This window comes from Panthera tigris, chromosome B4 (genome assembly GCF_018350195.1).
Source record: "Panthera tigris isolate Pti1 chromosome B4, P.tigris_Pti1_mat1.1, whole genome shotgun sequence".
NCBI classification, from domain to species: Eukaryota; Metazoa; Chordata; class Mammalia; order Carnivora; family Felidae; genus Panthera; species Panthera tigris.
In genome coordinates, this window is record NC_056666.1 from 71812565 (window position 1) to 71840099 (window position 27535).

At 39.6% G+C, this 27535-nt stretch overlaps 1 protein-coding gene across 2 annotated transcripts in view; it reads left to right on the forward strand.

Moving 5' to 3' along the window:
* The window catches only part of ANO6 (anoctamin 6), a 194031-nt gene that overhangs the window by 87022 nt on the left and 79474 nt on the right, over positions 1–27535 (forward strand). For both annotated transcript variants that reach the window (XM_042992140.1, XM_042992141.1), the window contains one exon: positions 24797–24925. In XM_042992140.1, coding sequence (XP_042848074.1) covers positions 24797–24925 — 129 coding nt within the window. The remainder of the gene's footprint in view (positions 1–24796; positions 24926–27535) is intronic.

Below are 27535 nucleotides of genomic sequence, written 5' to 3' on the forward strand. Positions count from 1 at the left end.
TACCCATGAGATGCCAGGGTTCTTTCCCCACCTGTGACAACCAAATATGCCCAGACATTGTTAAATGTCCCTGGGGGCAAAATTGCCCTCATTTAAGAACCAGTGAGTTAGATGAATACTGAAAAAGCATTGGGGTCCCTGGTGTCCTTCCCTAAAGCTCTTTCTAGGGAGTGCTGGGAATGCCATTCTAATCCAGATTAGAGCAGATTATGCAATGAGCAGGAGAAGAAACAAAGTACCTCTCTTTCTAGGAGTTTGACTGTGAAGGGCTGGAGGATGAGAGCGCAGTAAGCAGAGGAGACTCTGGAGAACCAGAGATGATTTCCTTCTGTGGGTCAGATGGAGCCGTAAACAGATTTAAATATTGATAAGAAGGGTCCATGTGAGGAGAACAACTGACCTAGAGAAAAGAGCGGTCTGAAATGGGCTGTGGAATGGTTTGTAGATGTGGAGGAGTCAACGTTCGATCAGAGGAGCGGCATCTCCAAAGATCCAGGAGCAGCAGGTGGATGCTGCTGGTTTATGATTTGTTGGAGAGAAGCAGAGGGAGTTCTCATCCAACAGCTTCCGTTTTCAGCTGCTGAGAGTGAAGAGAACAGTGAGTGCAGGGGCGGAGGTGGGGGGGAGTTGGCACGTTGAACCAGTTGTGAAATGGGAGACCAAGCTGGCTTGGAAAACCTAGGAAAAGTTCTAGGATGTCTGGGCAGTGGTGAGGGCCTGTGTGGGGCTAGTGACCTGAATTTACAACTAAACCAACCTGTGCTGCTGTGCTTTCTCCAGCATCACTCAGACACCACGAAAGCAGGTAGCAGGATTCAGCCCAAGTTAGGGCTTTGCTAGATGGTTGTGATGGAAAGAGCAGAATATTGGCAAGAGTGCTTTTAAAATGATGAGCTGGGAAATGTAACTATATAAAAGGAGGGGAGGGAAAGAAATGCAAATCTGCAGATTGGTTAGAAAATGTCACAGGGCCTCTGAGGTCATTGTGCAATTAGGACAGGATGTTAGTGGTGGTCAGAAAGGGGGATTCCTGAGTAAGTGATTTTGGAAAGGCTATTTGTCAAGTAATAACAAGGTCTAGGTTGGGACCATGGAAGTTAGTGCATGAAAGGGAGAACATCATTGGTGATAAGAAGTCAAGTTACTAAGGGGTCAAGGTAGCCCAGTCATGTCTGTGGATGCAGATGTCCTTCTGGATGAGGGAAAACTTGGAATGGAGAGGGAAATGTGAGCCAGGGGCCAGATTTTCTGTGGGCCGGGAGCGTCAGCTGGCAGGTAGGAGACAATAGGCTCTAGGAAACTCTGGGGTCATACTCTGCTTGCATGGACCTAAGGGGAACTATTTTCATCCCAAGAACATTGAGGACTAATGGTCTGGAAGCAACATATAGAATGAGGTGAATGTCAACCTTACTTTCTTGCCCCGAGTGTGAAAGGTATAAAAGAATAATCAGAGCCAGCTCCCCATACGTCTGCATATTTTTGTTTGCAGGCTTTGTTTCAGAGTGATTGATCAAGTTTTATTTCAAGGTGGGTTCCCACCTTCATCCCCTCCCACCCCCCCTCCCAAATCCAGTCATTTTGGTTATTTCTAGCCTAAATGGCCCTGAGGCAAATGAATTGATGCTGGGGCTATTGAGAGAGATTATAGTTTATTTTATGGGCTGTCCAGAGTCTTTCTGGCTAATCCCAGAAATCCAACTGAAGTACCAAGATCTGCCTCAAGCTCACAAGATCTTCTGGATCTGGAAGACTGGGAATAAGGCAGGACCCTTCTGCTCAAGCATTTCTTTACTTGGATTTGTGCTCTTGTATCTTCTACAAAGAAATAGGATGGCTTTGCCTTGTACCTTTTGGCACTAAGTTCACCAAAATAAAAAAGAAAAGGAACTAAACCAAAAAAGGAAACCAAACAAAGGAATGGTGATTTGGCAAAAGGAACTCTCAAAAGAAGAAAGGAGACCAAAGATAGGCTAGTAAGAACTGCTCAGTTGGCCCATTTGCTATGGCAGCAATTCACATGACATTTCAACTTTGAAAGCATTTTGTACATTTAAGAGCAAAAGGTGAGGGAATGTGTACTTTGCCTGAATATGGAGGGAAGGGGATGTACTCTTTTGCTTTATGTGGCTGATTCCAAAGCTACATTTGTTGATTTGTTAGGATTGGAAGGTAGGAACAAGAATAGGCGGCAGTCCAGCATACAAAGTCTCAGTCAAAAATCTTTCTGACTCACTTCTTTGGAATGCAGAATGTATTTTCCCAGAGAAACAGTCATAAATGGTGATTGGACTTCTGGGTCCAGCCAGCCAGACTAACTAAAGCCAGTTTAACTCAGAGTGCTAACAAAACTGTCATCCCATAATAATAGTTCGCTGAAACACTCCAGTCTTATTTTTTCCATTATTATTAAAATTTTAGAGTAAACTTCAAGTCCAGAGTGAGTGCATGAGTGGAACCTTGTGGAAAAAAATGCTTAGCATGTTGAGTGGAAGAGAGGATTGGTTTTGAGTTATTTAGATTCTGAAGCAGTGTTCTGTCCAGAATTTGAGGAAGACAGTATAATGGTATGAGATAACAGACAAAAGCTTATCAGCTTCCATATTCCTTTTGTCTTTTCTGCTAGTGAAGGTGAACTTTAGATTGAAAGGTTCAAGTCCTGGGAAGGAGCTGTAGAAGTCCATGCTAGAGACGCCTGGGTGGCTGGCTGTCTGTTGAGTGTCTGACTTTGGCTCAGGTCATGATCTCACTGTTCCTGAGTTTGGGCCCCATCTCGGACTCTGTGCTGACAACTTGGAGCCTGGATCCTGCTTCAGATTCTTTCTCTCTGTCTCTCTAAAAAATAAATAAACATTAAAAAAAAAAAAAAAAAGTCTTTGGGGCGCCTGGGTGGCTCAGTCGGTTGAGCGTCCGGCTTTGGCTCAGGTCACGATCTCACGGTTCGTGGGTTCGAGCCCCGCATCGGGCTCTGTGCTGACAGCTCGGAGCCTGGAGCCTGCTTCGGATTCTGTGTCTCCCTCTCTCTCTGCTCCTCCCCTGCTCATGCTCTGTCTCTCTCTCTCTCTCCTTCAAAAATAAATAAAAACATTAAAAAAAAAAAAGTCCATGTTGCATGAGACTGTTGTAGGAAGGTATATCATTATTCCAAATGAGTTTAAATTTCTTAGCTAGAAAAATTATATATCAACCAGGGTATTGAAAGAGCAGGTGAATTTGCTCGTGGAATCACAGTTGCTAATGGAGGTGATGTGAGGGCTGGGGCAATTACCAGAATAATAGAGGGACAAATGTGACAATTTTCCAGAAGGGGTAGGGTTAGGGTAGAAGTTGGACATAAACTAAATTCTGATAAATGGAGACATTGACACCGGAGTATTACTCTCCAGGAATATCACAAGATGAGATTTTTAAGTGGGTGGTTTGTGAATGTTAGAAAAAGGAAAGGTCATCAGGAGCCAGTGCAAGTTCAATATAAATAAGTCATGTCAGACAGAGCACATTACCTTTTTTTTTTTTTTTTAATGAGGGTGATTATAATGGTAGAACAGGAGAAAGCCACAGACATGTTTGTGTTTTTTAAAAATTGGAGTATAGTTGACACATTTTTGTGTGTTTTGAGTTTAGCAAATGGTGTGAACAAAATTGAATTTAAATACAGAATGAAGAAATGTGGACCTAGTGAGAGTATACTTATCTGGGCAATTGATCTTGGTACCAAGACTGTGGAACAATGGCTGGAAATCAATTTCTAGAGGAGACAAAAGTCAATATGAATTAAAGTAATGGCCTGCTCCTGATTCACAAATATGTGCTGCCTAAGTACAAATCATAAGAGCTGAAGTTAATGACTGATTATGTGAAAAGGCTAGGTGTTTGGCTAATTAAATCTTAGTATGAATCAAGCATGTAATAACAATGTCAAAAAGTTTATGCAAGTTTAGGTTGTATTTGCACCTTTGTGTCCAAAACAAAGAAAGTACTAGGCTTCTCCCATTCAGTATTGGTAAAGCCACTTGGGCCCTCCATTTTAAGGAGGGGAGGCCATGTTGATTGGGGAAAAATAAGTGGTAGATCCTGACACTTAGGCAAAGCAGGACATCAAGTTTAAATATTTGATAATAGCAGTTGGTGGATGGAGTTGCAAAATATAGTATTAAGACCTATGAATCGGAGGTATAGATAGGCAGACATTTCATTTTAGTGGAAAGATGTTTAATTCTTCAGAGGAGTTTAAATATAGACAGACTGGATAACAATCTAGGCAGATGATGTATGCTTTAACCAGGATGTATCAGTGGGGATGGGAAGGAAGAACATACATGTTTTATGTGTAGCAGGACTTGGTAGCTGATGGCAAGCAGGGAATGACAGAAAGACAGGATGTTTCTGGGAATATAACACCCTAGTAAGTGGCTCACTGATGAATCTGAGTTGCGTTTGTTTTATTTCCCCCCCTCTTTCAACCTATTGTCATCATCAGCCAAATTTCCTCCTTGTAACAGTGTTCATTCTACTGTTTTTTCCCCTATTTTCAGAAAGCCTCCACTGAAATGCCTTGTGAATTCTTGCCCCACGCAGTATCCCATTTGAAATTCAGTGATCTATCCATTATCTGGGGAAATGTCAACATTAATTTGACAAAAACAGGCATGAGGAAAGCAGGGAGCCCTGGGCATTCTGAACAAAGATGTAATATCAGTATTTACCATGGAACTCATTTGATTATAAGTCATCTAGAAGCATGCCACAATAATGGTCAGAAAAGCCCACAGAAGCAAAAGAATCAAGTTAAAGTTGAGAGTCTGCTGGTAAATAACCTGACTGCCATGACCTAAAAAACAGCACTAATGGAAGAAGTTGTAATAAAAATTTAAAGAGAAACACAGAACTTGGCAGAAATGTATACACAGAATGGATTCACAGGATTCCTGAAAATTGAAAAGGAGAGAGATCTGTAGGATTTCAACTATAGCTATCCCTCCCTCTGTACCACAAACCCCATATTTTGAATTTGTAATTAGTTTGAAAGGCTTAAGGGCTCTGGAAAGATCATTTAAAATCCCTTTATTTCTGAAGTCCTACTAGCTAATTGCAATTTTCCTTGTTTTGACAAATTAATAATAAAAAAGTGCATCTTTACTGTAAGTCTCAAATGTATTCCTTAAATCTGTCTCTGGTTAAAAAAAAACAAAAACCTGTAAGATAGGTTTTTAATCAAAAAAAAATTCTAATGGCCCCTCCAAAAGGAAAATGCATTTACAGTTCCTTCTCCCAAGGCACTTTTTGAAATGTAGATTAATGTGACCTGATAGATTGTAATAACGACCAAAGAGCATTTTCATTAATTATAATGAGCAAACCAATAATACAGATCTTTACAGTGTTAGTATGAATTAGAATATATCAAGACGATACTTGCCGCTGGAGTAAAATTTGACTGCTAAGTCCAAATCCCTTAAAATAAAAACACATAATGAAAATTTTGACAGATTATTCAGTGGTGCTAATGGTATCACCACCATTTCATGATTTTTAAGACAGTCTTAAGTGTTTTTAAAAAGTAAATACACTGTCTTGTGACATAAGTAGTCAGAAGGTTGAAGAAGAGAAAAGTGAATGAGAGGAGGTACTTCTGAGACTTTGAAAAGTGTTTTTCTTTTTTTTTTTTTTTTTCCTTTTTTCTTTTTTGTTAGAGTCATTTCTAAAGGTCCCCTCCCCCCCAGGAAGTTGAGCATGAGGTAGAATTCGAGGGATTTAGAAGCCCTCTTCCGGTTCTGCTCTCAGTCCCCTATGGGGTTTTTCTTTTAGGACCTCAGTCTCCTTATGTGAAAAAGCAGAAAAATCAGCAGATTTCCTCACTGGGGTGTTGTTCAGTGACTGCATGCACAGTGATTGAAAAGCATTTTAGCTATCTTAAAAGCATATTCATAAAATAATAATATAGTGAGAAGGCTTATCTAAGATTTATGGATACTTATAGCCGGCAATACAGATTGCAGGCACCGGGATAGCCAACCTTCAGATGACCACAGCCCCACATTGCTAACCCCAGCTGTACCCCTTCCTGTTTCCTTTCAACTGAAATCGGATGGTGTTGTCATCAGAAATTGGTTCTGTTCTCCGTAGAAGAGCACACGGGCATTTGAGACTCAGTGCTTCCGAGAAAGTAGTTACAGGCATTAGATATCTACCAAGTTTTCAGTGGGTTGAGAATTAATCCTACTCAGCAATATTGTAAAATACCAACAGTACAGTCTTATCAATAAATAAATATGTTGGGCACTTACTAACACTTGCTAATAGGATTTTCAATTGAACTAGAAATAAGAGCTATTTAAATTATGCACTATTTTGAATAAACCGCTCTCAGCTTCACTAAATTTTGCCGTGAAATTTTCATGTATTCATTCATTCAATATTTATTAATCAGTGTGCTTTGAGGAATACCAAGCAGTATATCTCAACGTTTCCCCTCAAGGCCAGGAGTGGGTATGCTGTTGCCTCTGGCCCCTGCACAGTGTCTTTGTATCTGACAAATGTTAGTCCTGCAACCGCTGCTGGTTAGTTGGTTGAAGGAGAGAATATCAGGCAGTGTGCAGTGTTTGGTGACTTCCAAAGGCACGCACAGCAAAAGTGCTGGAGGAGTTCGGTTAGGATGGCAGTCCTCAGCTCTGTTGTGCATCAGAACTCCCCAGAGAGCTCTTTGGAAAAGTGAAGGGCCAAGCTGACCTTTATGTGCTAATCTTGCTCTTGGTTAAAACCTGAATGTGTTTAAATAAAGTTTATGAAGGTGACTCTAATGTACAGCTAGTTTTAAGAGCCATTTTCTTTGAAAAATTTGTAATTAAAATTTTTTCTTTTAATTTTTTTAATGTTTGTTTATTTTTGAGAGAGAAAGAGTGCAAGCAAGGGAGGGACAGAGAGAGAGATACACAGAATCCCAAGCAGGCTCCAGGCTCAGAGCTGTCCGCACAGAGCCCGATATGGGGCTCGAACTCACAAACAGTGAGACTATGACCTGAGCTGAAGTCGGATGCTTAACCGACTGAGCCACCCAGGCGCCCCTAGGTTTGTAATTTTAAAGGAGGCGGTGGTATATAGCTCCACCCTGAAGGGTACATTTCACTAGGTACTGAAACCTGTACCGAAAGGTATACCAATCCAGAAAACAGAATCAGTAATGTGTGTATATATATACATATATATATATATATATATATATGTATATATACATACACACACACACACACACACACATAGGTACACACAGGTGCACACTTTCAAATGTGTATGTATAGTTGTATGTATCTGTACATACACAGAGATTTATTAAACAGATGCATTTATTTTTAAACTCTTTTGAGAAAGAGAAAGCACAAGTGGGGGAGGGGCAGAGGGTGGGGAACAGAGCATCTGAAGCAGGCTCTGTGCTGACAGCAGAGAGCCTAATGTGGGGCTCGAACTCATGAACCGCAAGATCATGACCTGAGCCAGACGCCTAACCAACTGAGCCACGCAGGTGCCCTTGATTTATTAAACAGAGTTAGCTGAAGGAATTGGTTTATGCAGCTGTGGGGTATAATCCACAGAGCATGCTGGCAGGAAGGGCAGGGGCGGCTGCTGCAGTCCATAGGTGGAACTTCTTTTTTTTCAGAGAAGCCTCAGGATTTTTTTTTTTTTAAGACCCATCAACTGATTAGGTGAGTCCCACCTAGATCAGTGAGAATAATATCCTTTCCTTTAAAGTTAACTGACTGTACATGTTAACCACGTGTATACAGTTCCTTCACAACAACACTTAGATTAGTGTTTGATTTCATAACCGGGTCCTGTAGCCTGGCTAAGCTGACACACAAACCTGACTGCCACAGTGGATATATTACAGAGGGTATCCTACTTGCATGGGCAAATGAATGGAAGTGGAGATGAGGAAGATGTGTCCAGTTTGTATCCAGTTGATCTAGGGTAGTGGGAGGAGATGAAGTTAGTTTAAGGCTAAATGTAGCTGTATTGGACTTTTGAGCTGAAAAGACAAAGCAATGCTATAGCAGCACTGTCCCAACAGAATTTTCGGTATGATGGAAATGTTCTGTCTCTGTGGTGGCCGGCACCATAGCCCCTTAGCCACGTGCGGCTGTGGAGACACATGAAGGGTGTTAGTTCCAAACCTCCTTGGGACCTTCCTGGGTAAAATCTGAAAGTGACGCCGTACTTGAAGAGAAGGAGAGACTAAAGAAAGAGGCCACTCCATATCAGGAGGTGGACAGTTTAATGAGCAAGGGAACTTATGAGGCTTTTCTTACGTGGACCTAAAGGCAGGAAGATCTCCATCCCCGCCTGCCAGTATCTTAAAAGTTGCTATAGAGGCCTTAACTAGGTTCAGTCATGTATATGGACCAGATGGTCTGAATTCCACATCACTATCTCAAGGTTGTGTCCTTGGGGCAGCTTCTGGGAGCAGGGAAGGCAAGTGGAATGTACTTTTCAAGGATGGTGGGTGGGAGGGGGGAGCTGAGGTGGGGGGGGGGGGGGGGGGAGGGGGGCGGTTGGTGAGGAGCCTCTGATTGTTGGAGTCCAGCTCCTGGGTCAATCAGCGGTCATGTCCTCTCAGTGACCTACCCTAACATGTGATTAGTGATACAGAGGAACTGAATTTGAATTTTTTAAGGTTTATTTATTTATTTTAAGAGAGAGAGAGAGAGCATATATGTATGCATGCAAGCGGGGGAGGGGCAGAGAGAGAGAGGGAGAGAGCAAGAATCTCATGAACTCACACACCATGAGATCATGACCTGAGCCAGAATCAAGAGTCTGACACTTAAGCGACTGAGCCACCCAGGCTCCCCACAGAGGAGTTTTTAATTAATTTAAGTAGCTCTGTGTGGCTAGTAGTTACTGTTGGACAGTGCAGCTGTACAGAGGTCAGTCTGGCAGGGGGTATACAGGATGCACTGGAAGGAGAGAAAGAAGGCAAGCAGTCCAGTTAGTAGACTAGTCGTACCGTCCCAGGCAGGGCGGGCAGTGCAGGAAGAGGGGAAAGAAGGGAGAGAGATGGGAAATGGAGGAGAAGGGAACCAACGCTGATCTTAGGGTTGGCCACTTCTATACCTTCTTGCTTTCCCCTTGTCCACCTAAACCCTTCCTGTCAGGCAGATGTCCGCAGCTCCTCTTTTCTCGCCGGCTGTCCTCACACGGGCTTCCCTAGCTTCAGTTACCGCAGACCTCTGTGTTAACAGCTCCCAAGATTCTACTCACAGTCTTAGCTCTTTCCTCTCAACCTCAGGCCCCTGATATCTCCGCTTGGAAATCTCACAGACTCTTATTGGTCTCCCCTCCTACCCATACTGCTTTTTCAGTTTTGTGCATTTTGGTACATGCACAAAATATAATCACCATCCTCTCAGCTGCTCAAGCCAGAAACCTCAGACTCCTCCTCCTGATATTGTTCCCGATCTGCTGTTTCTTTAAATTTATTATTTATGTATGTATGTATGTATTTATTTATTTATTTAGAGCATGAGTGGGAGAGGGGCTGAGACAGAGAATCCCAAGCAGGTTCTTTGTGGTCAGCGCCAGCGCCCGACTTGGGGCTTGAACCCACAAAACCACGCTATCATGACCTAAGCCGAGGTCAGGAGTGGGACGCTTAACCGACTGAGCCACCCAGGTGCCCCTAACCTGCTATTTCTAAGTGTAAGTTACAGCTTGTCTGTCTCTGTGTCTTCACTTCTGTTGCTCCCCCCTCAGACAAGGTCACTACCTGTCTTCCCTGGACTCTCACAGTCCCGTCGCCACTTTTGCCACCCGCATCTCTATTCTCTAACCACTTCCTTGAAAAGCAGAAATCAGATACTTTCTTCTGTGATGCATAACATAATTTCCCCCCTGTTGCTTTATCTGTAATATTACAAAATATCACAGGATAAAGGGTTAATTAATTTCAGTTGATTTATTTAATAATATTTATCCATTTAGTATTTCTATAACCCTATTAAGCAGGTACTATTGGGAAATATCACTGAAATATCCCTTGGGGCATATATTCTAGTGAGAGAAACAGACATTAATCAAATAATTACACGAATAACTACACAATTAAAATTGTGAGATGTGACATTTAAGGAGGAATATAAGGTGCTCTGAGGGTATATGAGGAGGAGAGCTAAGCTAGCCAGGGAGCTCAAGGAAGGGCTCCATAAGGAGGAGTTGGCTAAGGAAAGGGAGAGATTCTAGGGAGTGGGGGCCACATGTGTAAAGAGAGAAAGGAAGTACTTTATTTCAATGGAATACAATGTAATGATTAAAAACTTTAATGGAATAAAGAACCTGACAACTGCATTGGGATGGAATGTGGTCTTAAATTTTTCAAGCCTTCTGGAGCAGCTTTTGGAAACCAACCAAACTTGTATAACATGGTTCTGTTAAACACTTTGACTTGAATGTGATCTCAAGTCAATATAGCAAGTATCTATCTGTTGGCTTACTTTCCTGGGGGCTATAAGTTAAAAAGAAAAAGCAGGATTTTTTTTTCTCTTTATTGTTATAATCCAATAAAAATGATAATATGCATACATAAAAATAGATGACGTACTCTATAGGTATTGTATCATACTATTATTATAATTTATATAATGGAAAATTAAGAGCCAGAATGAATGGTGTGAAATGGTGGTTCTAAAGGTTTTATATTCTTTCACTTTATACTCTTAAAGTATGGACCCCAAAGAGCTTTTCATGTGGGTATATTGATATTTACTATAGTAGAACTTAAAACTGAAAAAAATTAAATGTATTAATTTACTTAAACAAAACTAATAAACTCAATATATATAAACATAAAACATTTTAATAGAAAATAACTTTTTTTTTTTTTAAAACAACATAGTAAGAAGAGTGGCATTACACATGTATTTTACACATCTCTTTAAGAGAAGGCAGCTGGATTCTTAATATCTGTTTCTGTAGTTAAAAGTTCCAGTGTGTTGTTTTGGTTGAAGTATGTGAAGTAGACCCAGCCTTACACACATATAGGTGGTCAGAAAAGAGAGTTGTTTATAGTCTTTTCAGGTAATTCTAGATATTCTTTGATACCACATTGAAACTTGACAGGTAAGTAGCATCTTAAAGGTTCGTTGTAATATGAAATGTGAAACCATATCAACAAATTTTTGTATATTAAAAACCTGTCTTGCATTTTGAATGGATCTTTACCCAAGCCTAATTTTTATCACTATTCACAGGGCAGTTGAAAACATTGGTTCACTGAGTTAAGTAGCTCTTACAAATGTTGACCCATTTTGTTATACAAGGTGAAAAAAAATGACGTTTGTTAACACAGCCCCAGTCTCACCCAGTGTAGCTAAGGAATATTGGGAAGCTGTGAAGTGCACAGTGGTGAATACAAGTTGTCCTAAATTCTAATACTTGTTTGAAAACTTGAATTTTATCATAAGCAATAAATATTGTCAGTTGTTTCTCCTGAAATGACAGTTTCACTTTGTTCATTTTCTGCAAAATATCTACCAAATATCCAAGTCTATACAACTGAATTTTGTTAGTTATCTGTCAAGTAAAGTGGTATCTGTGAAAAAAAATTGGCAACTGAAAAATTATATAAGCACTTTTCCTCAAGACAGCCATCATACTACAGTGTGCATGAGAAGTGCTTTATGGGTACTTCCATTTCTTCACACAGAATATTGAAAAGCCCGGTACTCAAGGGTCAGGATTTAATAATGTTAGTCATTGTTACAGCTTCATCAAGAACATTCTTAAGTGAAGTGACTCTACTGTATGCAGTGGTAAAGAATACAATGACAAGTAAGCCAGTTTGGTGCCACTGCTGAGTTTGCTAAGATGCTGGGAATTTTACCCGCCATTGTTTTTGCACCATCATTGCAGGTGTTAACACAGTGAGGAAAATAGATAACATCTTAGTATTATAAAAATGGTTGTGACCCTATGGGCCCCCTGAAAAGGTCTCAGGAATTCCCAGAGGTCCTCAGAACACACATGCGTTGGCATAGACAGTAGTGTAAGAAAGAAAGAAACAGAAACCCATTGTTAGGAAGGCTTCATGAGCGAACGGACTTAGACCTTAAAGTAGAATTAAGATTTTGATAGGTGGGAAAGAGAAGGGAAAGGGATTTTAGGAAGGGAAATCATGTGAGTAAAGGAGTAGAGGCAGGAAGTAGCATGATGTGGCCAAAACACTGATGAGAAAGGATGTTTGGGTTGGAGGGTTAGGAATGGAGAGTGAGTGATTATTTATAAAATATGGGATATGATGATACTACGGGGGAATCTTGAATACCTATCAGAAAAGTTTGCGTTTTTTCCAGAAGTCACAGGGAGTAATTGAAGGTTTTTGAATCCTGTGACATGAACATGTTGGTTTAGGACCATCCATACGGCGAAAGTGTATAAGGTAAATTTGACAATCAGGACAACTGGATGCAAGGAGACTGATTGGAATATTAATTTAGTTTGTGAGCGTCAAGAATGCAGACTAGAGAGGGGTGCCTGGGTGGCTCAGTTGGGTAAGGGTCCAACTTAAGCTCAGGTCATGATCTCCCAGTTTGTGGGTTCGAGCCCCGCATCAGGTTTTGTGCTGACAGCTCAGAGCCTGGAGCCTGTTTTGGATTCTGTGTCTCCCTCTTTCTCTGCCCCTCCCCCGCTCACGCTCTGTCTCTCTCTGTAAAAACATTGGGGGAAAAAAAATACAGGCTGGAGAGATGGCAGTAGATGGACCAGAGTGAAATGTAGACCAATTGCTTCAAAAGTAGAAGTGATATGAGAACTAAAGAAGAAAAAGTCAAAGGTTACTTGCATATTATATTTTATAACCCCATTTCCTTGCCAAGGACATTGTTAGGGAAATGAACAAAACTGGGTGTTTCTATATAAGGTCTCACTTGAGACTTTTTCCTCTTCCCAAAATCAGAATGCTTCCCTTTTTTCTGATATCAAGAACTGGATCATTGAACACATTTCCTTTTTGACCTAGAGCCAGGAGGCTTTGTGCCAAATATCATATTAAAATCATAACAATTACACTTGTCCCAGTGGTTAGTACATTTCTTACTTCTTCTTTCTCTGGCCTGATTCTCTTCTCTCTTTCTTTATAATTCATTAATCTTACTATTTTCATTCTATTTAATGCCAGATATCAGAAGACCTTTTTTGAAAGAGGTTGACAGTGGGAGAGTCTTTTAGGGTTCCTAATACCAATTCCAATGTGAAGGGTTATTCCCCAATGCCCAAACACTAAGTGATTCTTGCACACCAGTTGGGTATCAGAGAATTCAAGTCAATTCTGACACTGTCTACCAGGAGATAGCATCAGATTGCACAGGTTAAGGACTCAGTCCTACAAAATTGCTTTCCACATCCCACTTCAGACTCCAGTGGCAAACCTCAGGCTGTTACCGGTGCTTCTGACCAACTGGCTACGGATTGGGGCTTCCAACAACCTCCTTTTTAGGTTCAACTAATTTGCTGGAGCAGCTCACACAACTCAGGGAAACATTTACTTATATTTACCGGTTTATTAAAGGACATGAATCAACAACCAGATGAGGCAATACATAGGGCAAGGTAGGGGGAAAGAGCATGGAGCTCCTGTGTCTTCTCTGGGTATGCGACCCTCCTCTCATCCCCATATGTTCACTGACCTAGAAGCTCTCCAAACCCAGTTCTTCTGGTTTTTGTGGAGACCTCATTGCATGCCCATGATTGACTAAGTCTTTGGCCATCGGCCAATTCAAACTCCAGCCTGTCCCCCATCCTTGGAGGTGATGGGGGGCCTGAAAATTCCAATTCTCTAATCACATGGCAGCCAGTCCCCCACCCTTGGGTGGGGTCCAAAAGTCACCTTCATTAATAGGATACCCATTTCGCCTTTATGCCTGTGAAGCATTTTCAGGAACCGTGGATGATTCTTAAATCATTATATCACAGGGAGAAGAATATAATGTAATGATAATCTATTAATCCTTCACATATTTTGTTCATTGATAGGATAGGACTCTACATCAGTCACATTTTACTGAGAACCTTAAGAAAGCTAAAAAGACTCTGACATTGAAAACCAAAGTACCAAGGTTAAATTTCAAATTAAATAAATTCAGTTATTCTGGTTTCCCAATTCAAAGCAGATGAGAAGCAGCAAGTAAAAGGGTAGTGAAATACCTACTAAAAATAGGTAAAATGAGAGTGTTTCAGTCAGTTAAGCCTCTGACTTCGGCTCAGGTCATCATCTCACGGGTTTGTGAGTTCAAGCCCTGTGTCAGGCTCTGTGCCTGGAGCTTGCTTCCCATTCTATGTCTACCTCTCACTCTGCCCCTCCCCTACTCTTGCTCTGTCTCTCTCTCACTCTTTCTCTCAAAAATTAAAATTAAAATTAAAAAAAAAATAGGTAAAGTGATATCAAACGAAATGACTATTCATAACCAGAATAATGTCAGAAAAAGCAAGATGTGGGTGCAAATTCCTCAGGATTATAGATTATGTGAATGCACGCAACACAGCTAGTAATTAATAAAGAACTGTCACATGTTAGAGAAAACTAACAGCTCACATTTTTTGTGCTTTTACTATGTTCCAGGCTCTCTGCTATTGCTTTTCATGTATCGTGTACTTAATCTTCACAATAACCATGCATTTCTATGATTTTCTCCTCTTCACAGATGAATACTTTTAAAGAAATAAAATATATACACAAAGGTACACTGCTTTGTATGTGGCAGAGTTGTGTTTTGAAATGGGCTCAGCTGGATAACAAAGCCTATGTTCTTTATTCTTATTGGGGGGCTTCCTTCACGTTTACCTCAGTAATAATAATAGCTAAGTTATGTTCAATATCCTTTTAAAAGATCTCAAAAAATACTGTGTACTGTGTTTGAGAAAATTTAAAACACAAAAAGGCTAAAGTAACATTTTTTTAATTGGTATAATGTTTATTTAAAAATACATTTCCTCAGAGAACTTTATTTCTTGAAAATTCCCAACAATGGGCTGGAAGAAGTTTTGTAAAGTGTTATTTATTATCTACAGTCAGTTTCAAACTTTTGTGCCATTGTTTTATTATTTTTAAAATGTTTTTAACGTTTTTATTCATTTTTGAGAGACAGAGACGGAGTGCTAGCAGGGGAGGGGCAGAGAGAGAGGGAGACAGAATCCGAAGCAAGCTCCAGGCTCTGAGCTGTCAGTAGAGAGCCTGACACAGGGCTTGAACCCATGAATGGTGGGATTATGACCTGAGCCGAAGTTAGATGCTTAACCGATTGAGCCACTCAGGTGCCCCATTTGTGCCATTGTTTTGAATGAGTCCTGTGGTTTTTTAAATTTTGTTTTGGAAACCTCTGTGTATTCTCATTTTCATACCACAAAGAACAGCCATTCTTGTAAACTACTAGTGAGTTAAAGGAAAAAAAAGTTCTATCTCTATAAAACAACCAGCTGATAGGCAATGTCACAATTCTTTGCTTTGCTGGGCACTAGATGCTCTGATTTCTTTTTCTTTCTCTCACTTTGAATGAGTTTGTAAACATCAGTTGTCAGAGAAGTAGTCTGAGAAGATTATGGACATGGGACATAACAGTCCATGGGGGGATAACTGTTGATGACAGGACTCTAGTGGTGCAAACACAGAGCAACTGAAAAGCTAAAAATAACCCGGGGCAATTCTTAGACTAGAAATGGAAACATCCTGTGAAAGATGAAGAGCCTCTGGGAGTGATGGATTATAACTTTAAGGGAGTCTGCAAAAGAAGAATTATACATGATCCTAGTAAAGAGTGTGATTCATTGCCTCAGTTACACCCTCGGTGATACCTTTGTTAGCTTCCTCAGCTTGACAGTCTGAATGGCCAATTTGAATCTCCATTTTCTTTTCATTCTCAGATTATAATCACCCGCTAGGGGATAAGGTTTTCATTCACAAGCATGCATATTCAGGGACCAGTCACCCTGGTCACATGTGACTCAGGTGACTAAGAAAGGTGAGTAGTTCATAGCTATGGATATGGTAACTACCAGTAAATATTTTTTCATCATAACTGGGTAGTTTTCCAAGTACTGAAAGTACTTACATGTGACATGTGTGAAAGCCAGTTGAAGTGTGTGGTTGACTAAGCGGAATAGGAGGGAAGGTGGAAGGAAACCTGTGATTATGAAGTCACGTGAAAACTATTTTACCTTGAGACTAATGATCTGAACATTGTAGATGGAATATTGTGAAAGTCCACTAAATCATGAGGGATCTGGTTGTAGCAGTATTATTTTGGTTCTGATTCCAGAATAGAAGATTGGGAGTTATTTCTTAAACATCCAAAAAGTGTAATTTAGGACAGCCATCCTGCCTAGGTGGGAAAACCTATACAACATTTTTCCTCAAGAGGTAGTACAAACTGAAGATGCTAACAGATTCAAAACATATTTAAGAATGTTAAATACATAATGTGGTATTAAAGCAAAAGCAGGACACTTTGGGGATGTTGAAACCTTAAGAGGTTAGCCTCTAGGAGGATAATCATTCCCTTTCAGAAATATCCTCATACATCACTTGTCTTGTTTTATCATGTCTATCACTTTATCTAAGACTTTATTGGGAATATTTTGCAGCTTAATCTCTCTCACAGTTCACCACTGTTACCATTATCAGATGAGAACTGTGCAAACAGGTGATGGCTTCTTCTAGAAAAGGAAGAATATGAAAATAACCACTATAGGCATTTTCACACTGTTTTTTTTTTTCTTTTGTGACTTTTCTTATTCTTCTTTTCTGCAGATCACCTTTAAAGAAGGCTAAACAGGGGTTTTAAAATGGTGGGAAAACAGGAGAGCAAAAACCAACCAACCAACCAACCAACCAACCAACCAACCAACCAACCAACCAACCATCCGTGTAGTCTTGTTAATAAAAATCCCAATCCCCTGTCTCACATTTGACTGTGGGATTGAGGAAAAGGTTCAGGCAGAGTCCCTCCCCTAGGAGGACGCTGCTAACTGAGCATCTTCCTGCAATCTTCCTGAAACCCTAGTTACTTAACTCCTTTTAAGGAAGTCTTATTTTAAAGGTCATTAAAAGTTCTATTTTCATATTTCGTCAAACTTGCTTCAGAAATTTTAAGAATATTTAAAGCCATATGAGAACTTTATTTAATCAAACTACTGTTTCCATGGCATGGCCTGCAGGGAAGTACTTAACAATAATTATGCTTAAGGTATTACGGCCTTTATACTCATCCAGCACCTTAAATGTGATGTTCTAATAATAGAACTCCAGAGTTTAACACAAGCAAAAGGAAACAAAAGCAAAATGCATGTACCAAATGAAGAGGCTGCCGGCATGTGAACATTCCCTTGTGTGTATAACCAAAAAAATAAAATAAAATAAAAAGGAGCAGCAGCATCTTTAGGCACAATCTAATGATATTTATAAGTGAACCATATCCCTGTGGACAAATTATGGAAACTAGTAAGCTCAGCTGTTTGGGAACTGGTTATAGCCATGCAAGACTTTTTTAAGAATTTGTACATCAATTTTTGACTTTCAACAAAAATCACTTATAAACTAAATAAGTATTAAGCTCTAAAAAAGTTTTGAGTAAAGATATATAACTGATATGTGGTAGTTACAAAGGTGGCATGGAAGCTGTAAGGGAAAGTATGTCAACCTGGGGCAGTGATCTCTAAAATTTGTATCAGCACATTCCAATTCCATGTCTGAATTTCAGACATGTCAACGTTGTTGAACCCAGGACTGATTGACAGTACCCTAAAATATTTGTCCCTTTTCCTTTTTGGGATTTAGTTGGTAATTTTATGGACCCCTTTTATATCGCCATTCATCAACTCACCCCATTTGCCTGCATGGTTTTTAGGATCTCATCAGTAAAACCCAAGAGAATCTACTGAATAGAGATTAAATAATGAGATAGTTCATTTAGGTCAAGAATGGTAATTGGCATTTCACAAAAGCAGTAATTCATTTGGGCAGTACCCATAAAAATGTTGGTGCTCCCTAATTAAAAAGTACAAATGAAAAAAAATATTTTGACTCTCAAGGAGACAGTGAAACTAACAGAAATCTGGTAAGGGTGGGAAAGGAGACTTTCATGTGCTCTGCTGGTGGAAGTGTTCATTTATTATAAATATCACGGATGAAAATTTGGCACTGTATACATCAAAAGCTCTTGAAAAAGCCGTGCCACTTAAAATCTGCTTCTAGAACTTAGCCTAAGGAAATAGTAATTGAACATGTGCACAGATACATATGTACAAGGATGCTCATTGCAGCGGTGTTTATAAAAGCAGCAAATTGGAAACAATTTATGTGTTCATCAGTGGAGGAAATGTTTATATTGTAGTGATTAAGCATGACTCAGAGCTTTAATATCAAGCTAGAAAATGTGATAGATGTTTATAAAACAGTATGTAGGGTATGGTACCATTTTGGGGAGTGTGTATGTGAGAGAGAGGGAAAACCTGAAAGGATGCAAAATATTAAGCTCAGCTCTACGAGGTTGGATTACGTATGACTTCTGTTTTTTTTCCTTTTTTACTTTGCTGCATCTTCAGAATTTTTTAGCGGTTAGTATATATTACTTTTATTATCAGGGGGAAAAAAAGAGGTTATTTTTATTCTAAGAAAAAAGTAAACTGAGCTCCTGCTACCTGCAATGCTCAGCAGAGAACTCAGGGTTGGAACAAGACCCGGCCACTAGTCTTCAGAAGCTAATAGTGTGGATAACAGAGTGGGGAAAGAGACTGTGATTTGTACAAATATTCTGGTTCACTCTTGAGTACACCTTGATCATTACAGAATCACCATCAAGGGATGTTCATGGAACATCCTGACATGCTTGACTCTAAAACCAACCTAGAGTTCTCGCTTCTGGATACCCCCTCCTCCTTGAATGGGCCCTCTGTCCACTGCACTTCCCTCCCATCAACATTCCTGGACGCCTGAGTCCAGTCAAAAAACACACTTATTCATCCCCTGTAATACACCAGTTACTGAGCTGGTTTCCTCCTTGGCTCCCTTGTGTGTCCACATATGTCTCTTTATCTCTGTTAACTAACAGGTTATTTCCTCTTCTTCAACCCTGCTCCCCACAATACTAGTCTTTCCACCTTCAGCATCAATCCTTCCATATGGACAGTGCTTGTCATTTTTCTTTCTACTTTGCATTTTCTCACTATTACATGTTCTTATGGGCTGAGGAGGAGCTCTCCTCAAAGGAACAAATTGGTCCTGGTCTCTTCGCTTTGTGCACAATTGTATAAAGTAAAAATGTCCCACGATTACTTATGCTTTGAATCTGCCTGCACTCTCCCACAGTTAGGGAAAACAGAGTATATCTCATTTATAACTGTATGGCCTGCAAATAAAGTTTCATTGTGCTCTGTGTTTTGTGAGATCTAAATATTTACACAAAGGCTTTTGCTTCAAAAGTTTGGTTTCCCTAGAACTTGCTACATGCATGGATTCAGAGTTTACTGAAAAATCAGAGATCCAATATTTTCACTTTAGTTCTCTGCCATGATTAAAGTTTGCTTTTTTTCCTGTTGTGTCCTTCTTGGATTTAGTTAATTAGTTTTGTTTTACTTAAGGAAGTGTTAAAGACTACAGAGAGCCACGTGTTTTTTTCCACGTTTACATATCAGTTGCTCTTTAATTGTGAGTGTTTTGATATTGTTTATTTTTCGTCATGTAATTCCTCAACTATTATCGTTAGATCTTAAGACTTTTTTGTATCCTGCTTTGTATAAAGGTCGACACCATTGCCCAAATGAGCTTGGACTACTCTCCAGTATCATAGTAAATGACAACCATATCAGATCAGGAGTAGACTATTTGAAAATTCTGGAGATACAATCAGAATATCACTTGCTGTCCAAGGCAAGTTTCAGACACCCTTACACATAAATAAGAGTTTGAGCAAAAATACCAATTACACTGCTTTTTATGCAGATCTTGGACAAATAACTTAAGTTCAGCATTTTAAGCTCTCGAAATTAGATGCCTCTATTGTGAAATGGAACTTCCAGTCTTGTGTTTTGCAGGGTTATTTGGGGACCTGATTTTGTGGACACTTGAGAAATATGAGATTGAACAAATGTTAAGCAGCAAGTTATGTTGTGGATTTACCAAGTGCTGATATCAGGGATTTCAGAAGGGTGCTAAGTGAGACAGGCTGCTCACCTAGAACTAACCTAAATGCCACAGAGCAGTGACACTCAGGAAACAGTGATGCCTGTTTCCTAGGTCCTCTTTTACCCTGGTCCTTCTTTCCCCACCTAGAAGAGAGACCTCATCATGTCACCCTTCATTTGCCTGAAGCATCTATTCAAGGAGAGGTCTAATGCCTCATTTCATTCAGAGATTACTTATGAGAAATTTTCCTGCTAAGTAATTAATTACCATCTTTGGATCTGTCTTTGTGTCCACTAGGACATTCTTTCTCAATCGCTTGTCCTATACTATGGAGGCCTGAACCAGACTCCAGGTACAGGACCAGCACCCACTCGTACTTCTTAGCCAAGAGCAAAAAATTTTCATGTTCTTAAATTCACGACTGTAGCTTAAAAGCACTGGGCACAGTATTTTGTTGCTTGCATTTTTTATCCTGATTTGGTTAAGGAGGATCCTGCCCTGTGGGGCTCTTTTGTTGAAGGAGCCGCCCCATAAATAAAAGGAGGAAAGAAGCCAGCTGAGAGGAGGGAGGCCTGGAAAACATCGCTTGTATGAATCACACCTGACCTCCCTTCTTATTCCCTCTCCTGCTCTCCTCAGCCAAGCTGTTACTGCTCAGACCTGTATGTCTCCTCTGCATCCCAAGTATGAAATGTCAAAGGCAGCAGCCAAAGGCAGAGGTAGTCGGGTCACTATTTCACAGTGGTTGCCACCAGTTCTGGTGTACTGACAATGAACGTGGGTGGGGTTTTTTTTAACCTCTGTAGCCTTTAACTTTCAGTACAGCGTTAGGTCAAGTGGCTACCCAGGAGTAACTGAATGCTAGGTGGGTGAGATCTAACATCTTCAGAACCAGAGAGGGCATTGGGTATGAACAGGTAGAATATAGTATAGACTCCAAACTGTAATTGGATTTTTAGTTGATATTTTTCCAGAAAGACGTATTAACAGCTAGAGACTGTTTACTTCCTCGACGTTTGAGACATTTGCCTAACACCCTAGTGGGGTCGTCCTAGTGGGGAAGTCAGTAACCATACAGAAGCCATGATCTCTAAAATAATTTTACCTGATAAATTTTCAACCTCTCTTCAAGTGTTTTTAAACTTAAGCTGCTGAACAGGAAAGATTGGCCTTCAGGGTATTTTTGTTTTTGTTTTTCCAAGTTTTTATTTAAATTCCAGTTAGTTAACACAGTATAATATTAGTTCCAGGTGTAGAATTTAGTGATTCATCACTTACAATGTGTGGTGCTCATCACAACAAGCGCCCTCCTTATTACCATTCCCCCCCCCCCCACATCCCCTCCAGTAACCCTCAGTTTGTTCTCTTTAGTTAAGAGTCTATTTTCTGGCTTGCCTCTCTCTCTCTTTTTGTTTTCCCCTATGTTCGTCTGTTTTGTTTAAATTCCATGTATGAGTGAAATCATACGGTATTTCTCTGACTTATTTCACTTAGTATAGTACTCTCTAGCTCCATCCACGTCATTGCAAATGACAAGATTTCATTCTTTTTGATGGCTGAGTAATATTCCATTGTGTGTGTGTGTGTGTGTGTGTGTGTGTATCACATCTTCTTTATCCATTCATCATTTGATGGACATTTGGACTCTTTCCATAATTTGGCTCTTGTTGATAATGCTGCTGTAAACATCGGGGGGCATGTATCCCTTCGAATCAGTATTTTTGTATCCTTTGGGTTAATACCTCCCTAGTAGTACAATTGCTGGATCCTAGGGTAGTTCTATTTTTAACAGTTTGAGGAACCTCTATACTGTTTTCCAGGGTGACTGCATCAGTTTGCATTCCCAACAACACTGAAAGAGGGTTCCCCTTTTTCTGCAGCCTCACCAGCACTTGTTGTTTCATGTGTTGTTAATTTTAGCCATTCTGATAGGCGTGAAGTGGTGTGTCATTATAGTTTTGCTTTGTATGTCCCTGATGATAAGTCATGTTGAACATCTTTTCGTGTGTCTGTTAGCCATCTGTATGTCTTCTTTGGAAAAACGTCTGGTTTCAAAGTTTTTGTATTTCATCTTGATGCCATTTGACTTGGTAGAAAACAGTAAAGATAAGGTTTTGAGTAGGTACCAAGAAAGGCATAGAGGTCAGGACTTGAATATTTCATCACTGAATAATCAGTCATTTAAAGAAGTGTATCAGTATTTATCATGAGAGACTATTAAAATTTTACTTCATATAAAGCAAAACTGTAGGAAAGGAATTACTTTTTAGTTCTCTATTATTTCAGTGTCCTGATGGGTGAGTTAGGCCTGGAGTAGAATTATTACTGAAAAATCCATCCGTAAAAAAAAAAAAAAAAAAAAAAAAAAGTTTTGTTTATAAGTCAGTCTTTTAAAATTCAGACCAGGCCAGATTTCTTTTTTGTTATGTATTCTTTCCAACCCTACACTGAGTTTCTCCCTTTCTCCCAGTTGCCTAGCAGAGCCTTCTGCCAAGCGATGGGAAACCTGGATTTCACAGCAGCACAAACCTGGTGCCCTTTTCCCTAGCATTGCATTCCAGTAAAACCATATCAGAGTTTGACCTAGTTATTTCACACAGACAGCTGTTGCCAGGTCATTGAGGCTTTCCTCCAAATAAAGGACCAGGGTCTTCTGTCACACAGGAAAGACATGCACGCAGACCAGACTATCCTGGAGCTGCCAGCCAGCCTGTGTGGCTGAGCAAGGGCCATGCAAGGGAGAGTGCCCAGAGCCTCGTGCAGATGTGGGTCTTATTCCAGATCTCCTCCTTCAGACCTTCGATGAGTCCTGCTGGATGCCACCGAAGGCAACAGAATGTGGGCTACAGAGAACAAGTGGCTTTTGTATACTTTTCAGACATCTGTAATGATGACCAGGTTTTCATGACTAAATTCCACCCCAGTTCACCTCCCCCTTTGTCACTGCAAGGAAATTTTTCATTTTTTCCCCCTTCTGTGTAAAAGTTTCCTCTAGCAACTGCCCTGATTGTCACCAATAGTAACATCCTCATTGAAAGGAAGAGAAATCGGGGCACCTGGGTGGCTCTGTCAGTTAAGCGTCCGACTTCAGCTCAGGTCATGATCTCACGGCTTGTGGGTTTGAGCCTTGCATCATACTCTGTACTGACAGCTCAGAGCCTGGAGCCTGCTACGGAGTCTGTGTTTCCTTCTCTCTCTGCCCCTTCCACACTCATACTCTGTCTCTCTCCCTCAAGAATAAACATTTAAAAAATTAAAAAAAAAAAAAAAAAAAAAAAAAAAAAAAGAGAAATGGAAGGAGCCTGAAGGACTTTGTGGCTGAATTGAAAAAGACAGGGCTTAGCATTTTTGTATAGCTTTAAATACTCTTCAAGTTTATGGGTGTTAATTTGTGATTGGAATCCTTGGTTAAACGGCACTGTGATGGGGGGTGTTCTGAGTTAGGCCAGCAGCATGCACTCCACAGGTGAAGGAACCTGCTAAATGGGATACGTTTTGAATACTAGCAAGAAACCTGCCCCCACTCCATGGTGGAAAAGACAGGAATGACAAGTATCAGGCTGTATACCCTCAGCAAAAGATCTGTCTTTTCAAAAGTGTGAAGTAAAGGAGGAAGGAGTGCTGGTAAAATTAGGTGATTTTTTTTATTAATTGATGGTAAATGCAGAGAAGAATTAATCGCATCTAATGATTAAGTGTTTCCACCAAAGGACTGCAAAATGCAATCTCCCCATGAGTTTTTAATGGAGAAAGAAGTTAAAAATTTTTAAATATTACCTATCAGTTAAAAAGTAGTCTGATTCTTAAACAACAGCAACAAAATTCACATGAGCATCCTGACAAGCTGTGTGAGAAACACAAACCCAAGTCTTTGCTTAGAGCAAATTAAAATAATTCTATCCAAATCCACATGGTAATAAAAGTTGTTCGACTCTAGTAGGTCCAAGTTCTGCCATTATTTCTTTGTTTTTAAGCCATAAAGCTTTTATGCTCTGAACTAAAGGCTTATTTATTTATCGTTGCTACCAGGGTCATTTATTTGTTTTGTTTGGTAGGAGTGAAGGGGTATCTTCTGTGGATTCAGGAACATATACCAACAACCATTGTAGCTTTTGTGTTTATCAAAACACAAAATGTGTTTATGCATCATCTGGCATATGTTTAGGGTTATAAAGTGGTACCTTCCTAAAGTGGTGAGGTCCAGAGAGAAGCCATGAAAATATGGCTTAGGAAGGATGGGATTTTCATAAATAGTGCTTTGTCTTAGATTTTTCTTCTTGCTAAATGAACCTCCATACTTCAGATAGGCACCTCTGGTTATTGTGTTTATTTGCAAACATTCTCCTTTGCTGTTCGAGGAGGGAATAATTCTGAGATGATTGTGTTTACATACATAATACTGATAGTTCCCCATGTGTTTGTAGAATAATCATAAACTGCTTAATTCAAGGACTTCTTTCACCCAGAACAAACTGTGCTCGCAAAGATCATGGTGACCGCGACCTCTTAGTTAAGTAACTAGCAGTGCATTTCTTTTTCTCAGTAAGCACGATGATGTATCTATTAAAGCTAGAAAATAAACACTTATAATTGACACTTTGAAAAAATTATATTAAAATTTGTTTTCCTACACAGGAAGAATTTAATGGAAAACCCGACTCCCTCTTTTTTAATGACGGTCAGCGAAGAATCGACTTTGTTCTAGTGTATGAAGATGAAAGTAGAAAAGAAACCAATAAAAAGGGTTCAAATGAAAAACAAAGGGTAAGTTTTTTGTGTGTGCTATTTTCCGTTTTATTTCTTATAATATCGTGAAATGAAAAAAAAAGTGCTATTTTTATGTAAGCAATAAAGTGAAACCGGTATTTGAAATATGATATACCAAACATACTTTCATATTTTCTCTGCTCATCATTCCCTCAAGGCATGTTAACGGATATATATATTTTTTAATTTGAAGCAGAAACTTCCTCAGGCTCTTAACCTCAGTTGGTTTCACAGCCAAAGGCAGACTTTATTCCAAGGAATTGGATTTTCTATCTGTAGAAGAGATTTACATTAAAATCATACTTGGCTATTTGCAACTAGGTTGGGAAGGGACGCTGATGATTAGTGATGACAGCCAGTGTAGTAACCACTAGCCTTCAGTGTGCTCTCACTCATGGATGCTGGGTGCCTTTTGCATGCATTGTCTCACTTAATTTTTACATAACCTACGAGGTGCCTTCTGTTATCGTACCATTGTAGATGACCGAGTTGACCCTTAGGTTACAATGATTGCCCAAGGTCACCAACAAATAGTGGAGCCATGGTTCAAATTCTTGTCTTGAATTTAGAACCTGTGCTAGTCACCTCTTCCATTTTCTATCACTTCCTTTTTCTTCCTTTTCATCCGTTGCCATTCAAGCTGCTCCTCCTTCCCTTTCCTCTTCTTCAAGTTTTCTTAAGTAACAAGACTATTTTTATCTTGAGATATTAAACCATTTAGTAGCCTAGGCTTATAACATACCTGGATCTCCTTTACCTGAACCCAAACTGTATTAAGCTGAAACAGGACAAAAAGAAGAGAGCATACATAGGTCACTTTTCCCCACTTTGAAAACAACTCCCTCATTCTTTGTTTGTTTTTCTCACATCTATGGTATTCATATACAGAGCTTAAATTATTCTCTCTGGACTTTCTCTCTGAAATACATCATTCTTAAGTCTATTGATTTCTGCTCATTATTTCAAACCAGCTGATGAAACCTGCTTAAAACGAAGCAATCATGCCTGTTTTCGTGTGTTTATTTTGGAAGGGGTAAGTTTCGTGTTTTGCATTCACATGGTATCACAGAGTAAACGCAGGCACTGGAACTTAACATTCACATTCTAATTCTGCCACTCCAATTATTTGGAGTAATTCTAGCTGATATGATAAACTAGTTCTGAATTACAATGTCTTAACATAATAAAAGTTTACTTATTTCTCACGTCAAATCAGATGTAGCATCCCTGTTTGGCAATATGGGTTTAGGGGTACGGGTAAGGCTTGGTCCCTTGCAGTCATTCAGGGACCCAGGCTGACACAGAAGCTTTGCCATATTCAACAGGTAGTTTCTAAAATCATCCTAGGAATCAACATAAATAATAATTTAAGAGAGAGGATGGAGAGGATGTGCTTCGTTACCACTTTGGCCTGGAAATGACGTCAATTTTGCTACATGCTATTGGTCCGAACTCTGGAAAATGGAAAATGTATTTTCTGGCTGGACAGCCATTTCTCTGTAGGAACTCCACATTGTAGAAGTGGAACATGAATCTTTGGTGGGCAGCAGGCTAGTCTTGGCCATACCTATTAACTGGCTATATGACTTGAATGAATTTTCTGGTCAGTATCATATTCATTATCATTTTTGAGATGCATATTATTTTTACATTTTGACATCTTTTAAAATCAGGGTATGTCTTACAAATGGCATATCATAATTTCATTGGCTGAATTTTTCTTATGGATATGTAAAATATTGGTTCATCACACACTAATGGCAACTTAGATTCAGGGAATGGGAATTCCAATACCTAGTCCATAGGCTTATGGTAAGGATTAAGTAAAATATTATGTAGAAATGTGATATAAATTGTTAGCACATATTAAATCATATTAGATAATAGTAATTCCTATGCCCTTACTCTTATTTCCGGCTTTCTTAAAACAGTGTGCTAGCATGAAAAGGCATGACTCCTCTTTTGGTATTATATGATTTCATCACTAGAGGAATGTAGCTTAGAGTGTTTTATCATTTTCCTGTGGACACTAAGATATATTGTGTGCAGTCATAGTCACCGTCATCAAATATTCATTAAGCACCCCTATGCCAGTGGAACTGCACTAAGCACTATGTAAAGTAAGTTAAACAAATCTAATCCATTAAAGTGTAAAGGAAACAGTTCTGGTTTTAGACAAGAGCTTCACTGCCATGGTGAAGGGGCCCTAGAGCTGCTTACATTATTAATAAGTGCTGCATTTGCTTTACCCAGAAATAGGTCCCAGGGTAACTCTCATAAATCAGGAGAAAAAAAGTCATTAGTTTGGCAGTCTCTGAACTCATGGATAGATGTACCATGATGTTGGTTTTTCTAACCCGTGCTTTGAAGTGCTTTGAGACCGTGTTTGTACATATTCCTTAGACTCCACCAGAATTTAAAGCTCAGCTTTGGAATCACATTTTTATTAATCAGAAACACATTTGTGAGTTCTATCATACCCTCTGTCAGGCCTTATTCAGGATTTAGGACTCCACCAAGGAAAGGCAATTCCAAAATCCTGTTTTCTTTGAGAGAAAAAAAAAAATTATGTGTAAATCATACTGATTTCCTAAAGCAACACCAAGG